Source organism: Toxotes jaculatrix, chromosome 19 (assembly GCF_017976425.1).
Source record: "Toxotes jaculatrix isolate fToxJac2 chromosome 19, fToxJac2.pri, whole genome shotgun sequence".
NCBI classification, from domain to species: Eukaryota; Metazoa; Chordata; class Actinopteri; family Toxotidae; genus Toxotes; species Toxotes jaculatrix.
In genome coordinates this window covers 2,590,520-2,607,157 of record NC_054412.1, presented here as the reverse complement: position 1 = coordinate 2,607,157, position 16,638 = coordinate 2,590,520, and the positions used below count along the sequence as shown (strand labels likewise).

Here is a 16,638-nt window from a genome sequence, read left to right as displayed (position 1 = left end):
AATATGAGGAAGCAAAAATAATCAAAGCACGTGATTAAAAAAAGTGTTACCGTAAATGCTGCCTTCGAGAACTGTCCGAAAAATGTAAATTACATCTAACTCACAACTGTGAGTGAATGACTCAGCAAAGCTATAAATATTTAGGGGAAAGTGTGATGAGACCGTAATACCGTATAACTATATCATAAACTTAGGGTCCTTTGTGATATTGCAGCTGCTGAGACGTTTAAGGACCAGTTAAAACTATCATGGATAAACTATCATGGCTCTAAAATCTTTGTATTTTCATGTTATTGTCCAACATCCTATGGAGATCACGTGTGTTTCTGTTTTAAGTCATGGACTGTACATATTTGCAAATACATGGACTAATTTCCTCATAAAAGTGCTGATATTTACAGCTTTTGGTGAATAACTTACTTAAAACAGTAACCGTATTATACCGGATGCGCTTTTATTCCTCTATGCTCCTCAGAGGCAGCACATCCGTTAATTATATTGTCAATTTGTGAAATAAATATCATGATTTTGTTTCAGAATTAGCCATTTGCCCTGAAAAGGGCATTTTTCACGAAACCTTGAAAGCAACATCCCGCCCGTCTTCGTTTCCTGGAAGGAGGAAACAGCCAATGTCCTCTGGCAGACTCGACGAGGCGACCGGCGATCGCGGAAGGCTACCACTTCTCTGCAGTCGGGCTAACATTACCGTGTTTCGGACCCTTTAACTGGGAGTTAAGACATTAAACCGGATGCCTCTATGATCCAACTAACCTCACAACGAGCTATACAGTGTTCAGTTTGCACAAGGTAAGGTGTTCGGGCAGTTCCAAATTAGCTAGCATAAGGTTAGCTAACTGGGTAGCTGTCACGGTGGCATTCGCCAAACTCCATTCAAAAATTTGTTAGTTTAAGGTTGACTTGCTTCTCAACAGTAGCATTATTTCGCATTTGTAAAATTAGTCTAAATACCACGTTAAACGTTAGTATGAACTTTCAGTTCCGACACAAGTCAAAACACCATATCAAACGTTTTTCTTTGACGTTAACGTAAATTTCGAGGGCGGTGGCAGCGAGCGTTCGCCAACGACTGTTAGTGAGCATTTGTACTTCTTTTGAAATAAATGTTACATTGATTATGCATTAGGCTACGCCGAACTGAAGACTTTGCTCGTACTGATGTCTTGAAAAGGTCAGGACAAATTTTGCCATGTATATCCGTGGGATAGATTATCATTTATTAAATTGCCAAAATTGTTAATGCTATCTGGCTTATCTTTGTCTTCACGCTACAGTGGCTATTTCTGGCTAGCTGGTTAGGTTATTGTAATGGGGCACAAGTATTTCCTGACATTTTTATACATTTCATTATGTAGTCTTAGCTTGACTGAAATACTTTCGGTGGCGAGATGTCGCGTGTTTAAGTTAGGTTAGCTAACAGCTAGCTACCTGTCAACACCTGGGCTAGAAATACTTTCTTTGATTAAGAAAACGAGAGAAATAACAGGTGAGATTGTTCAGATATTCCCAGTAACATTTATTTATGAATGACGGCATGTAAAATAGAAAGTAACTTGTTCTCATGTGCAGAGAGATTAGCAAAGGATTAGTGCTCCACAAGGACACACAGACGACAATCACGCGGTTTTCCTCCTTCACCGGACCGGACAGTTATCCCAAAACATCAGCCTCTTTCTCTCACAGCAGCGTGTAGTGTGATCTTACATTTATCAACTCGACCGTGTGTTAAGTTAAGTTTTTGTTTAGTTAATACGGAGACAAAGGTTCAGAGGTAAAACGCGAGGAAAACAGTAGAATAGTAGTTAGACAGTGACTGTTTTAACAAATATCGCACGTGTCAAAATAAGGTTCCAATGGGAGGTTGTATGTGTTCATTCACCCCTGATTCAATGACCTGATTATTAAAATCGAGGCTTTGTGCTCTGAAATAAGTCTCCTAGCATGTGCTTTCCCCATTCAGACGTGGTCAGTAAGATATTTCACGTTATGGAAGGTTACATTTAACCTGCTACAAGCCAGAGCAAACCTTGGATTTCATACTTCTTACAAGGAAAAATAAAATAAACTGGCTTTGTAAGTCAGAGTTCCTTTTTAGCAGTGGTGGAGGAAGCAATCAGATTCTTAAGTGAAAGTAGTAACACCCATGGATTGACTGTTGAGTGAGGCCCATCACCAGAAAAAGATGTAAAACATCTACGAAGAGATGTAAAACATCTATAAAGAGATGCAAAACAACCCCCCCCCCCCCCCCCCCCCCCCCCAAAAAAGAGATTCAAAGCGGCCGCAAAGAGACGCAGAGCTTCAGCCACACTACCTGCCACTGCTTTATCATCAGCTTATGGACTTTCATCGTCATACTTGCTTATCTCATTTGCCCTGCATTCCATTTACAGACTTCCCTGCCTTTGTAATTGCAGGCACCCTGACTTGCAGCCTTTGTTATCATGCATGTAATTTAATTTTTTATTTTATATATCTGATACAGTGCTCAGCATGAACAGATGACTCTTTGAAAGACATGTACAGTGTGTATATAGAGTATGGGAAGTAGAGCTGAAATGATCAGTTAGTCGATTGACAGAAAAATGATTTGGAACTGTTTTGATAATCAGTTAATCCTCAGTTAATCAGTGATAGATTTACTGCTTATTTCCTTTTTTGTGCTGGTGTCTGCGTTGACTTCCACTTGACTTTCTCACAGTCTAATGTTGAGGGTCCCCGAATTAATGCTCATAATTCCTGTCATATTGGACAGTTTGTACAATGTGTTAAACTGTGCGTGTTTTTTATGGATCCTTTGGGTGCTCTGCCTAGCTGTTGCAATTACAAAGTTAACATGTCACACACCCTATTGTTATTTTTAACAATAAAGAGCTATTTTAAGACTAATGGTACTGCAGATTATCTTAACACTTCCTATTCTCTCTTGAAGAGAATATTTATGTGAGTAGTTGCCCTCAGTTCACAAATGATTCTCTTCATTTGTGGTTTTTGACAGGGACCCTTGTCTCAGGCAATAAAAAAAAGCTTTGTCAAGCTGGCACAAGACAAGATTTAGATGATCTTAAGAGTTTACTTTTATGTTTTTTACTAATAATAGTTCTTTTTTAGAAATACTTCTAAATGTGGACATGAGAAGTAAAAAGTCTTTTTGAGTCTGTGGCTGAAATTGGTTTGGAGTTGTTCTATAAGGATCTATATTAATTGACAGTCATAGTATTGTCTTTAATAGTAATTTTGATTATTCTGCTCAACCCTTCTTTTCCAGACAGTCATTTTAGGTGGGTGGTTTAGAGACTAGACCGACGCCGGACAAATATCTTGTCTTTTAGTCATTGTGTGTTGTGACTCATGTTTCTTTTGGTAATGTGGTTTTTCTGTTTGACACATCACTGGGATTTGAGACTTCTCCCATTGCCACATTTGGGTCATGTGTTATCAAACAAGCTGTCATGTCATAAAAGTATGACATGCTTTTATATTTCATTATATAAAACCACAAAGGGTGTATATATAGCAATGATGACATATTACAAGTCAATTTATTTTATGAAGAATGTGCGAGACATACCAAGGTCAACACGTCTCAGTTTTTCAGTCTGAGCCAGAATACACATTCAGGTATTTTGCCTGTCTTGTTCTCTGCTTTTGTCTCTCAGCTGACAGCCATTCAACTGAAAAACATGATGAATAGTGGCTAAAATTAGATAAAAATCTGCACAAAATGTTTACAAAGGACTTCCAGTCATATGTGTGGAAACGAAAACAAAAGACTCCTCTCTGTCAATTTTTTATCGGTCTCCAGTTTTAGGGGCCCGTAAAGGTACTGGTGTTGAGTTATAAGTTCATTTTCATACCATCGCTCTTGTTTGTGTGATAAATAAGTACCATGTTCATATACACAGGACAGTTTTTAAAGTCCACATCACAATGACTGCAGTTTGCTAATTAACCTAATAGCCCTGGCTCAGTGATACTCGATCGATTGCTTCAGTATGAGCTGCAGGGTGGCTTTTTGATCACTGCAGACCTCTACTGGCAGGAGCCCAGTGCTCTCTGAGGTTTACAGTTGTACTAATGCAAATGTCTGAGGCCTCTCTTCACGTCCTGTGGAACTGCTTCCTCCTGCTTTGTGCAGCATGCTTGTTGTATGTGTGAAGTATTTACATCAGCTTCCTTGGCCCCAGCAGGAACGCCATCTGGGCCTGCAGCGTTTCCATCGTTGAGAAAAATAACGGTCTTTTTGGTTTTTTTCTTTGCAGGGTTTATTCCTGTCAAGAGCGTGACCGGATTTTTGTCTTGTCTTGTGCACTAAATGCAATAATTTAGCGCTGGATGCGCTCCAGAGCACACAGATACTTTCAAAGGATAGTTGATTGAAGTCACACTGCCACAGCTGCTAATGATTATTACCATTATCAGTCAATCTGCAGAAGATTTCCTCTTTTAATAAATTAATCGTTTGGTCTTTAAAACTTCAGAAAATTGTGAAAATATGATACAGATGATGTAAGGCAAGGAAAAGCAGCTCATTCTTAGATTTGAGAAGCAGCCAGTTTCCCAAACTAGGTGAGAAAAAAGCGAGTGTTTTCAAAATGTTTTCCCTTTGGGAAAAACTCTGAAGTGACCTGAATCTATTATGAATTTGGTAAAAGAAGAAAATATATATGTATAGTGTCATTCTACAGTACCATCTGTTACAATTACCAATGCATGTAAGCAGTGTGAAGCTTAATTTTTATTTTCACAACAGGAGGCCTTTAGCTAATCGGATGATAGACAATAGAAGCAAAGCTGCTTTCTCTTCCACTGGTGCACCGCTCGGGGGGCAGAATTTGATTCAGGGGGATTTTCTTGTTAAAAGCCAAATTGACCTTAAAGCACAAAAGTGAGTGAGCAGCGGTGGCTGTCAGCTATCTGGCCAGCATTCACTTCATGTGGAAAAGATTCTCCTGAAAGACACCCTCAGGATGGGGGAGCTAATTTTAGCAAATTAAAAAGTTTGAATGTGAACAGAGCGAAGTACTGTTTGTGTCTGACTGGAAAGAACACAGCAGACATTGTCAGTGGTTGTTTTGCTCACTCTGAAACACTTTGCTGTCATCTGTACCACCATGGAATGATTGCTATGATCTTTCCTTCATTTAGACCTTTGGACCCCTGGTAGCTCTATTAAAGCTCAAACCCTGTAACTGTTGTGATTGGTTTCATATAACTGATGATTGTTTGATGATTGAACTGAAGATGAGTAATCTTATAGATTTACTTATAAGTAGATCAGTGTTTTTACTGTAAACAGTTGAAATAGATAGCCATCACAAGCCATCCTCTTCCAATCCAACTACAACCAACGACAAAAAAAGCTCCTAAATATTCTTATATTTCTTCTCTTTTAATAACTCGAATATCTGAGTTTACGTTTTGATAAAGAGAAGAGATGACTCTATAATTCTTAGCTGAAATAACAAAGCCCTGATTCATGCAGCTTTAGTATTAGCTGGGGTCCCTGTGTTATTTGTAATAACTGAAAAAGAAAAGAGTTTTTAATCCTCTGCAAATCTGCCTTGTGTGTTAAGTAAAAAATAAATAAATAAATGAAATCCAAAGAAAATTACCTTCCATATGCCAGCGAACATGTCAGTATGACAGTATTAGACCTGTGTGAATCAGCATCTCAGTCGTTTGGAGTTGAATTCTATTTATTATTATATTTATTCATTTATTTACTTTCAAGTATTCCTCAGATTTTCTGTGATTTTTTACATATGCAGCAGCGGAAATGCTTAATGAGAGCTTTTTGCCCTGGGTTAGGGGCAGTTGCTGCTGTACAGTATGTTGACAGCCTTTACAGTATAATTCCCTCTGTGTTTGCTCTCTGTCCAGCCCGTACTGCACCTACTGTTTTTCGCACAGCGGTACAGATACGCGGACACTTGTTCAGCTTGTTGTGGTTTTTTGTGCGGGTGTGTGCAGGGCTGTCCAGCCAGACTCTGACCAGGACGCTGGCCCTCTCTGACATGGACTTGGACGGGTAATCTGTGAGATCAGCAAAATGTAATCTTCTTTAGTCAACGACCCGGACAGCATTATTTGTCTGGCTGAATAAGTCGGTTTGTGTGTGTTTGTACAGTAGCCATAGTTTAATAGAAATCCCTTTGTATATTGTGAACGTGAGCCACTCTTTCCAGGCTGTTGAATATTACTGTGAGGCCTTTGTCTTTGACCTGGGACCATAAGGGCTGAGGTGATGAAGATGGAGATGACAGAAATACCTGCACTGGGCACATGTTGTGAAAGAGGGATTGTCCAACAAAAACCTGACACCTGATGTTTGCAGATGATCGAAGACATGAGCATAAACAAATGAGAACAGATTTTCTAATTAACGTGGCTCACAGTGGTGAACCGACTGTCCGGCCCACAACTTTGTTTTGCCTGCTCAGCAGCAAACAGCAGACACAGTTTGTGACTAGCTGGTGAACACAGTGGTGCGTTTGGCAGCTACAGAGCCAGATATTTCCTGCAGGAGAGGGTGCAGATAAAAAATCGAGAATATAATCTGCAGATTAATTGTCTGGTCAACTGCACAAGACGCAGCGGAGATGAACTGCAGTCAAGTCTGCTGCTGACAGCTTTGTCTCAGATTAAAGATTTAAAAAATTAAGGCACCAGCTTATCAAGGAGCTACAGCATCAATGTCAGATTCACTGGCAGAACCTGCAGGGAAGCCTGAAAATATTCCTGTGAAACGTGGTTAGGCTGCTTCCTCTGCCATGAACTAGATGTTTTATTTTTCAGTTGCAGAATAGACTTTCCCTCTTTTCTGTTTTTGGCAAAAAGCTCACTTGTGAGGGTTAGTTGCATTTGACAACACCATGGAGAAGAACGTTTTGTGCTGATTAAGACCTTGCTATTGATGCTGTTCAGTCAGTACTATAGGCTCATTTGGATCCCCCCACCCCCACCCTTTCTACCAGTGCAGCGCAATTGGTTTATATGGGAATTAACATCGTAATCCTAGTCTTTGTTAACAGGAGGAGGGATAGTGACAATAGAGATGTTCCTGTGTCTTTGCTAGAGTAACAATTCTTTCATTCATTCATTTGAATTACCAAATAAAAAAAAACCTGAGATGTGGGCAGTAATTCAGGAGCCAGGCTTGGTGTTTGCCTCTTGTTGTGGCTGTTTCTGATGCTCCTCATCCCTGGAAACAAACCACACATTTGTTAGCTGAATATTTTGGAACTGAAATGAAAATATAATTGACTGTATTGCCTTATGTAATGGTCTTATTTTGTAGTGCTTTGTAAGTAGCAGTTATTTTCACTTTTTTTTTTTTTTTTTTTTTTTTTTTTTTTTTTACTTAAACTATTTCTAGATACGGTCTTTGAGTTATGGCTGCATGACTCAGTCTGTAAAAGCTACTCTAGGCTGCTCCTTTGGTAAACAGCAGTGGTGGGAAGTTACAATCACACTCTTGGTCTCTTAGCAGAGTATTTAGACTGGGCTGAATCTTGCAGCATGATGCAACATATGATCTCTGACGTCTCAGCAACATTTCATAATATGCGTCTTAATCTCTTAATAATATCTAATTAGGTAATTTTTTTATTTTTCCCTCATTAACAGAGGTGAGCCATGGCTGAACCGAACTCCTCCCGCCCCCAAAGGAAGATGTCCACCGCTGGGGAGAGTGTGTATAAGGTGCTAGGGCTGGAGAAAGGAGCCTCAGCTGAGGACATCAAGAAAGCATACAGGTGAGCATATAGCAATGTGAACTATTGCTCAGCTTTTTAAGATGGCTCAACTGGCAGGATTGGTCTCTGCAGAGTAGGCAGGGTAATCGCTCTGTAATTATTACTCCAGGTATTTCCTAAATCCTTAGTTTAGATAATCCTGTTCTTGATTGTGTTGGCAAATGTCCAGTTATAAGTGGCAGATTTCTCAAGTGCTGATCAGAGACATTCAAGAGCAAATGTCTCCCTGTGCAAGTGCTGACAAGCTGACATCAAACCATGTGCTAATAAGCAACTAAGGATTATATTTTCTTTATTATCCCTCTCAAATAATCTATCAAAGAGGAAATTCTTTCAGTTCATTGAAGAAATCCAAAACCCAATGGTTTTCCAATGATATGGAACAGATAAAAGCATGAAACATTTATATTTCAAAAACTGGAACCAGAAAACATTTGCCATATTTGACATTAATTATGAGCTGTTCATTAACAAAGTAAAGATAAATAATCAGAGTTTGACCCTTCAACCTGATCATGTTTCCTGATTTGCTTCCTTTCCTCCGTCCTTCACCTGATCATTTTCCTTTTTTCTGTGTGCTTCTGTCTCATCTCCTGTCAGAAAACTAGCACTGAAGTACCACCCAGACAAGAACCCAGACAACCCGGAGGCAGCGGAAAAGTTTAAGGAGATTAACAACGCCAACTCTATTTTAAATGATGAAACCAAGAGGAAGATTTATGATGAGTATGGCTCCATGGGCCTTTATGTATCCGAGCAGTTTGGAGAGGAAAGCGTCAAATACTACTTCCTCATGTCCAAATGGTGGTTTAAGGTATGTGTTTTTGTTTGCGTACAGATAACTCTTTTTTTTTTGTTTTTTTGAATGAAATGAAGATTTAATATTGAATGTTTATAAAGTAAAAACTGTTGTTTTACTGTATTATCAAAGTTATAATACTTAAATTTTGGAAGGAAACTTCCACATTGATTTTATAAAATTATAAAGAGAAAAATTGGACTCATGGACTCTGCTGTGTCAGAATCTGTGTCCTAGGTTTATTGTCATATACCTCTCACACGTTCATGAGTCCTGAATATGTCAGGGCCAATTTACTGTACAAAACTGGATTTCTAATCTTTTAAGCCCCTTAAGGCAAGTTTGTGATGCTGAGCTGTATAAATAAAATCTGACTTGACTAATCTGTTATGCAAGATTAAAGAAAATCTTCACTGTTCATAATTTAAATTTTCCCAACGTCAGTGGCTGAGAAGAGTTTTTAAAAAGTCTTCTTTTTGCATGTTGATTCCTGCAGGGTCTGGTCCTGTGCTGCACACTGTTTACCTGCTGTTGCTGTTGCTGCTGCTGCTGTTTCTGCTGCGGGAAGTGTAAACCACCTGACGACGATGAAAACTACCAGTATGTCGACCCTGAAGACCTGGAGGCCCAAATCAAAGCAGAGCAGGACGGAGGTGAGAGGTTGCTCTGGACGAGGGGGGAGTTTGATGTCCTCTTTGTACAGGTTGTGTGTTAATGCTGTACATATTGTGCCTTCCTGATACACTGACATAGATGCATACTCTACTGCATCAGTTTTTCTTTGTGATTGACTGTTGAGTGAGTTGTAATCTGTATCCTCACCACTAGATGTCGCTAAGTCCTACACTTAAAAGATTTCTACAGCTCAGACAGGAACAAAACATTAGTATTACACTTAGTACAAAGCACAGACGCATTAAAGCTCTGCTCTGAAGTTACTTTAATGTTGCCCTTTCAGAACTTGACTTTTTGCCCCGCACTAATGGAGTGTATTAGTTTAATTAAGTTGTTGGAGTCGCAGAGAGTTTTAGCCCGGCCTATTCTTGTTGGCCTTGTTCTTCCACTCTTGTGTTTGTACTGGAGAGGTTTGTGTTTGTAGCAAGACACAAGTACACAATTTCACATGACATAAAAAAAATCCTTGGGACTAAAAACATGAGCAGTATCAGGATGTTAAAAGTCTAGGAGGATAGCAGGATCTACGCACATGGGTCACAGTGAAGCAGGTCAGACCAGGTGTTTTTTTTTGTGTGTGTTTTAAATTAATATTAGTCTTTATTTCATCATTAGTCATATACGACCCCGGAGGCTACAAAACTCAGCGGATGAGGCAGTTTTACTGCATTCCACTCAAGAGCAGAAAAGCCAGAGCCACAGAAGTATAAACATAGCTAGTAAAGGTGGATTTTATGGCTTATGTTACAAAGCCTCGCTTTGAATCCTGTAACACCACAGTAGCTTAACTAACTTAACATCTATTCATGTTGAAAATGCTTCCAGAGTAAAAATAAATAAATAAATAAAAATGGTGTTGGAAGAAAAACTAAAGTCATCCCATGTCATTCGGCTACTGCACCAGTGGATTTAACATGTTCTCACACTGCAGGATTCTTGTTTTCATGCTCCAACCCAACAGGTAACACAGTAATCATAGGCCAGCCCACATCTAATATGGGTCCAGAAAGCCCAGAAGGCCAGAGTCAGCCCATCCCCCTGCCCATGCCCATGCCTATGCCTCCACCTGAGCCCCAGTCGCCGACCTCAGCCAATCCAGCAGGGGAAGAAAACCCCGGAGAGACCTTACCAGAGTCAAAATGACTCGTAAGAGCCGTGTCGTCTAATCTATGTGTCGCATTGTCGTTCATCCGTTCAGCCGTCTTCATCCACGGCGTTGCTTGTCGCTCATGTTCTGCTTCTTCACTCATCCGTAACAAAACGCAGACGCTGTCCAATCACCACTGTCACGCATATTTGCTGCAGCATTCATTGTGTCGCTCAGGTCGTCTTGTACCTGCATGTCTGTTCATACTGACCGTATGCATGTTGTCACCCTGAAATGAAGCCACTGCACTGACACAGACGGAGCATGGGGCTGAAATAATTATTGTCGCTTCTTTAATTTTGCCCTGTTTTCATATTATAGGGCATCGTTTTGTATGTGCTGTGTTTGATACTCACATGGTCTGACACATGGGAATTTTTTGGCATTTCTCCTGTGAAGAGGGGAAATTAACATATACTAATATATGAAAATGAAAATAAAGGTGTTTTATCGGCAGATATTCACTGAAATTAAAATGCTAAAATGAACAGTACTCGTGGAGCTGAGTATTCCTTTGTCTGCTTTATTAACTTAATGCCTTTTTTCTAACTAATGTGCTTGTTGTTGTTTTGTCTGCTTTTTGTTGACACATTTTACCTGTGTTTATTAAAAGTAGTCAGATTTTTCCTGTTTTTATTTTGGTTAAAGTACAGTACTCCTCTTTTATCCATTCTTTAATTGGCTGTCTGAAACCTGCAGATACCCATGGTTTGTCTGTTTAAAGATACCTGAGGAGATCAGGTGTGACCGTGCTACTTATGCTCTGTTGTTTTGCTTTTCTTCTGTTTTGTATGAAATGGGGATAACACGGTTGTTTTCCTCTCCTCCCACAGGAAAGTAACGACGTGGATGAGCCTGAATTAGCAGAAGCAGGTAGGTAAGATACTCAGCGTGTATTAGTTTTTTTTATTTGTCCACGTACAGAGTCAAGCACCTGAAAATAGGTGAATTTACTGTGATACTGCTTTTAGGAGAGGAAAGATTTTTATGACATTGCAGTAGGTTTAATTCATATGAAAATTTGAATGCTTTCATAAAACACCTTTGGTCATATTTAACACTTGTTTAATACTTTTCTGGGTGTCATGTGATTACGTGATACAGTTTCTGTTGAGTCTGCTTCTTAATTTCACTTTGATCTCTTTCTCTGTTCCTCTTTAGCCTTTCTAGCCCTTATTATGACCCAGCCACATTCAACTGCTGCCAGAGACCCAGAGATCAACCAGCCCAAAACCACCAGCCAGCCCAGGCCCACACCTAAATCCTCAACCCTCAGCCGACATGATCTTCCCACTGGACAACACCTGCAAGGTGGGCACTTAAAGGCTCTTGGCCCCCTCCATGGAAGTCAAATTATGGAGGAATATTCGTGTAAATTAAACCACTAGCAGGGCTCTGGCAGTGCTGAGACCCTCATTAACAATTTCATGTCAACTAATAAATACAAGGCAACTAGCCGCTCTCCAGTGAGTCGCCTCTCTCCTTCCAGCTTGCCGTAGTCCAGTCTGGGCTGGATGCGACCTTGGTAGCAGTCCAGTTATCCAGGTCTAGACTTGGCAACATACCTGAGCTCTTTACTAGTCTGTTCTGGTCATCCCATTCCAACCAGTAAGGATGTGACACTGAGCAGGAAGATGGCAAAAACGGGGGAATATGAGGGCAAAAAACACAACAGAAAGGTGATTCTCATTATTTATCCACTATCCAGACCAGGACTGGAATTATCTTTCTCATCTCTCCCCGTCTCCCTCTGTTTTGGACTCTGTTGGTGACCAGCAGGAGTGCTTTTGTTTTTGTTTTTTTGTTTTTTTTTACATTTCTTCCCCTCAAACTTGTTTTGGAGTCGCGCTCCAAAAAGAAAGCCACGATGATCGTTGGTAAATTAACTCCTTTATGGAATTGGATGCCACTTGTGATTTGTACAAATCATCAGAAGCCAGCAGCAAAACAGAAACCACGCTTTAAGACAGATGATGAGGATGTGGAAAACCCTTTTTTCCCTCTTCTTCTTCCGCCTGTCTTTGTTCAAGGAACAGTCGCCTTCAGTTTCGTGTTGCATCACTGCCCTCTGACGTTCATTCTTTCATCATGACTCTTTGACGCCAAGTGGAGGCGGGAAGTTTTGAATCGGGTCACTGCTACGCCTTTCATGAACGCACAATCTGAGGGGTGGGGGAGGGGCAAGTGCACGGAAAAAAAGATGCGACACAGCAGAAGGGACTGCAGGAATGACATCCACAGATTATGTCTTGTTCAATGTCTGAGCCAAATCGAAAGAAAAGATTTAAAGCATCGATCAGGAGTAGAGTCGGAGCTTACTTCCCCAACGTGCATGCATTTTAGTCCAGACGCATGCACCTAACTGTACAGCACTGGAATACAAACCCCAAACCGCAAAACATGGAGTTTGACTTTACAGACATGCAAACTCTGGATACACACATCTTGTATACAAACACACACTTGTACCAGCCCATATGTCATTGTGTGCCAGCCTTGGCTTAAAAAGAAAAATATATAACCCCCGGTATAATCTCTATCTAATAAAATGGACGCCATACAGATGCCATACCATGGAAAACAAACTAAGCGTTGACGTTATAACTGGAAAACACTTTTAAACACATTTTGTCAGATCTACATTTCTGCGCTCCTTCTTTTGTTGCAGAGTTGTGTCGTAGACCAAAGCTAACAGTTAGCCAGCCAACCCGTGATGAGTCAGGTCGAGGCTGATCGTCTCTGGAAATGCCATTTGCTCTGTAAGCCACAGTTCTGTTTGTCAAAGTTGTTTCTATAATATGCATTATTGAGGTCTATGCACCTTGTGAAGCGAGTCTGTTGCCACATCATATCATTATCTTTTTTTTTTCTTTAGTCTCAGTTCAGGTTGTAAAATCAACTTTTAAGTTACTTGATCATCGATAACCTCAGGTCCAGATTCACTTAGACTGCAGTGCATTAAGGGCAATCCACTCATTTGATTTGCATTTTTATTGCGTTGAGGTTTTTGAGTTTCTCATTTAATTCGCAGAATGTTTTGTAAATTTATTTGTGACGCTGAGCAACCAGTCGACCATCTTTATTGTGAATTTTCACTCACATTTCAGGACTAATCCACGAAGTCCTGCATCTTTCCACCGTAAATCTCCTTTTCATTCATCTGTCTTCAGTTTCCGTGATAGAAACCCTCTCCTTTGCTCCCTGACTCGATGGTGGCAGTGCTGTGCCTTGAACACTAATTGCAGCAGTGAGAGAACAGACAAACTCTTGATGCAACATGTTTGATCTCACCTGTGCGAGAGTATTTTGTAGCTGCTGGTGTCTTGCTTTGCATGGCATCGCCCATAAATCAGAGAACGTACAGGCACATGACCATGACGGGTAAAGAGAGGCGTGATTAGTATGGTTCCCTCATTTGCTGATTTGGCCAGTTATTATTGCTCTTCACTGTGCAAACCTGTAGTGAATCTGGATCAGTGTTGGTGTTTTAGCTCCTTGAGCTGCACTTTGATCACAGCCACCAGAGATCTCTCTGAGTTAGAGTGTTATAGATCCTGGCCTCTGACAAACACACACTTTATCTTTTTGAATTGCATTTTCTTGTCACTGGTCGTGTTCACTGAAGGTTAAAGTTGGCTTTATTATGCTGCAGCTGATGATTATTTTCCTTACGGCTTTGTCTGCAAAATGTCTGTGAAAAATTGTCTATCACGTCTTCCCAGAGCCCACGGTGACATCTTCAGACATCTTGATTTGTCCAATCAATCAGTCAGTCAATTATTCAACAGCTTGTTTCAGGTCTAGTGAACTTTACAGGTCTCCTGTCAGCTGTTGTCAGGACTGAAGTTGGTGCAGCATAGTGCTGATTTTTGAGGTGCTGATCTGTATATAGGGCTGTTAAGAGAAGTGACAGAGTGTTAAGAGTCTCCTTCACGCAAAGCCACGTTCCTCAGTTTTAATTAAGTCTGATTAGTTTGCTGCTCCAGTTTATCTTGGCTGTGTTCCATTGAAAACACAGAAGTCAGCTTTGAGCGATTCAACTCAAAGGCAAAAAGGAGGGAAAAGGAATAAAATCTGGATTTTGTGTCTCCCCACTGAGTAAAAAAAAAAAAACAGTTTGCTGCCATGCATCATTAGGTCTCTGTTCATTCCTTCAAACCTTTAACATCGCTTTGTTTAAGTCATGTGGGAGTCAGTAAGTTGATGTGCTTTGGAGAGTTATTGTCCAGTGTGGAGTTCTGTTTGCTAGTAGGTAAATTTATGTGATTTTTAAAATGAAATATTTTCCCTTTCTAATGCTGGGGTGAAATTTAAAGGTTAATCCTTCATTTTTCTCCCATGATGAATAAAGGCTATTGTGTGTCAGTCTATTAAATGTACTGTTACTACAGTTAAACTCATCTTACAGCTGCTGAAACGCTTCAGACATTGCCTGGTGAACTGCAATAAGCTAATGTAGACCTCCATTATTTATTTTTTTAAACTAAAATTGCTCATACACCAGCTTCGACGAACATCTCCATTACTTTGTTTTGACTCTGTCTTTGATGGATTACATTATCAGCTTGTATTTCTCAGTTGAACTGTCTTGCAAACTTAATTCATCTCAAGTTTTTTTTTTTTTTTTTTTTTTTAAACCATCAACAGCCAAACTCTACATTTAAGCTATTTCATTTTTGTCAAACTTCAGATCCTCTCGAATCAAACTTCAGTGTGAAAACAACGATGCCATGGAGCACTGAGACATGTTGTTTATTATTTTTTTAATCGTTGTAAATAGCTCATAAAACAACAAAGTAACTGACAAAATTCCTTATTGTTAATGGACATGTTTTATGAATTATTGTCTGTTTTAACAGTGTACATGCATTTTTATTTTTTTTTATTTATATCACATAGAAATCCCATAACTTAAATGTAATGTTACTAAAAGTGATGGTGGTGGGAGGTCGATTAGTTGATCAACATGGATTTTAAATGATGAGCTCAAACTTTGAAGTCGTGTCTGTGTGTGTGTGTGTGTGTGTGTGTGTGTCTGCTTTAAATCTGGCTTAAATACTCCATGCTAACATTTTAGCATACGCCATGCTAATGGATGCTAAAAACAGTTATCGTGGAGCTAACGTTCTTCCAGGGATCGATGGATGACTTTCTTGCTTTTCGGGGGAAAAGTTGTCCAGTGGTACAATCTACCAAAATTGCTGTTTTTCCTTAATGAGTGTCAGGAAAGATTAAATTGAACATAAGAGTAGAACAATATGAGGAAACTATCATTGTAGATCAGGTTTATATTTTATTTTTATTTTTATTTTTATTTTGGGCGTGTCACTCACTGTTGTAGTTCCCAGTGGATGATCTGTAAATGAGTTATTATGAAATTCAACTAAATAAAAAAAACGGGGATTTTATAACTTCTTGTCTGTTATTTTGTCTTTAATTTGCTTGTGAAATGATCAGAATCTGTGATGCTTCCAAACATTTTAACTGCATTTTTCTTTCAAGGTTAAAAGGTGATGTTCTATATTTTTATTATGTTTTTTAATCTTTATTTTTGTTCATTTTTAATGCTTCCTGACTTACCTACAGAGCCTCAACAGCTCATTAAAACAGCGTGCTGTAGTTTTTTTTTTTTTTTTTTTTTTAATCTATAAAGAAAAAATTGTGCACTTGTCAGGGACTATTTTCAGCGGTGGATTTGTACACATTCGGTGCTTTAGTGTGTATTTATGGATGGTGTGTGACAGGTTGAGTTAATTTGTGATGATGGAACATGTCACCCAGTGCAGCAGTGTGGGTCACTGATCAGGTAATGCTGCTCACTAAGATCAATTCATTGTTGGTTTTGGTCTTTTGATGGAATTTGTTGACAATAAGGGAAAAAAAATCCTTTAAGCTAAACACACACACACAGCAGCTGCTGTTCAGGTCCTGGTGTCACTGATGCACAGTGATGACCTGAAGTCATAAGAGGCTGGTAGTAGAGAGGCGGGTTTAGCTTACCCTGCAGCAGCCCTCTGCTCCTGAGCCTATAAATAGTCTAGTAATCCCATTAGTAGCTTAGTCTACTTAGCCAACTCCATTCTGTTGATTAGCAAATACCTCGTGTGTTTGGTCGCTACAAACTGACCCCACCGCTGCCCACTCTGCTTATCAGGAAGCTGACAAAGGTCAAAGGGCAGGGACAGTAGGAGAAAGTGACTCTGGTTCACACGGTGGATCAGGCCAGTGTTTACAACAGAACC

At 39.7% G+C, this 16,638-nt stretch overlaps 1 protein-coding gene across 2 annotated transcripts; it reads left to right on the top strand.

Moving 5' to 3' along the window:
* Window positions 1-625: 625 nt before the first annotated feature.
* On the top strand, window positions 626-15,807 carry dnajc5ga (DnaJ (Hsp40) homolog, subfamily C, member 5 gamma a). 2 transcript variants are annotated; one of them, XM_041064334.1, is made up of 7 exons: window positions 626-807; window positions 7,648-7,775; window positions 8,376-8,589; window positions 9,071-9,227; window positions 10,211-10,395; window positions 11,230-11,269; window positions 11,558-15,807. In XM_041064334.1, exons 2-5 carry the CDS (start codon window positions 7,657-7,659, stop codon window positions 10,390-10,392), a joined length of 672 nt encoding a protein of 223 aa, XP_040920268.1. In that variant the 5' UTR covers window positions 626-807; window positions 7,648-7,656; the 3' UTR covers window positions 10,393-10,395; window positions 11,230-11,269; window positions 11,558-15,807. The 2 variants fall into 2 exon arrangements, with proteins under 2 accessions (XP_040920268.1, XP_040920269.1); XM_041064335.1 differs by having other exon boundaries at window positions 11,230-11,273.
* The last annotated feature ends 831 nt before the right edge of the window (window positions 15,808-16,638 follow it).

Coding starts and splice junctions, on each gene's coding strand:
- dnajc5ga (XM_041064334.1), top strand. CDS start 7,657: ATGGCTGAACCGAACTCCTCCCGCCCCCAAAGGAAGATGTCCACCGCT. Junction 7,776..8,375: donor GACATCAAGAAAGCATACAG/GTGAGCATATAG, acceptor ATCTCCTGTCAG/AAAACTAGCACTGAAGTACC. Junction 8,590..9,070: donor TGTCCAAATGGTGGTTTAAG/GTATGTGTTTTT, acceptor TGATTCCTGCAG/GGTCTGGTCCTGTGCTGCAC.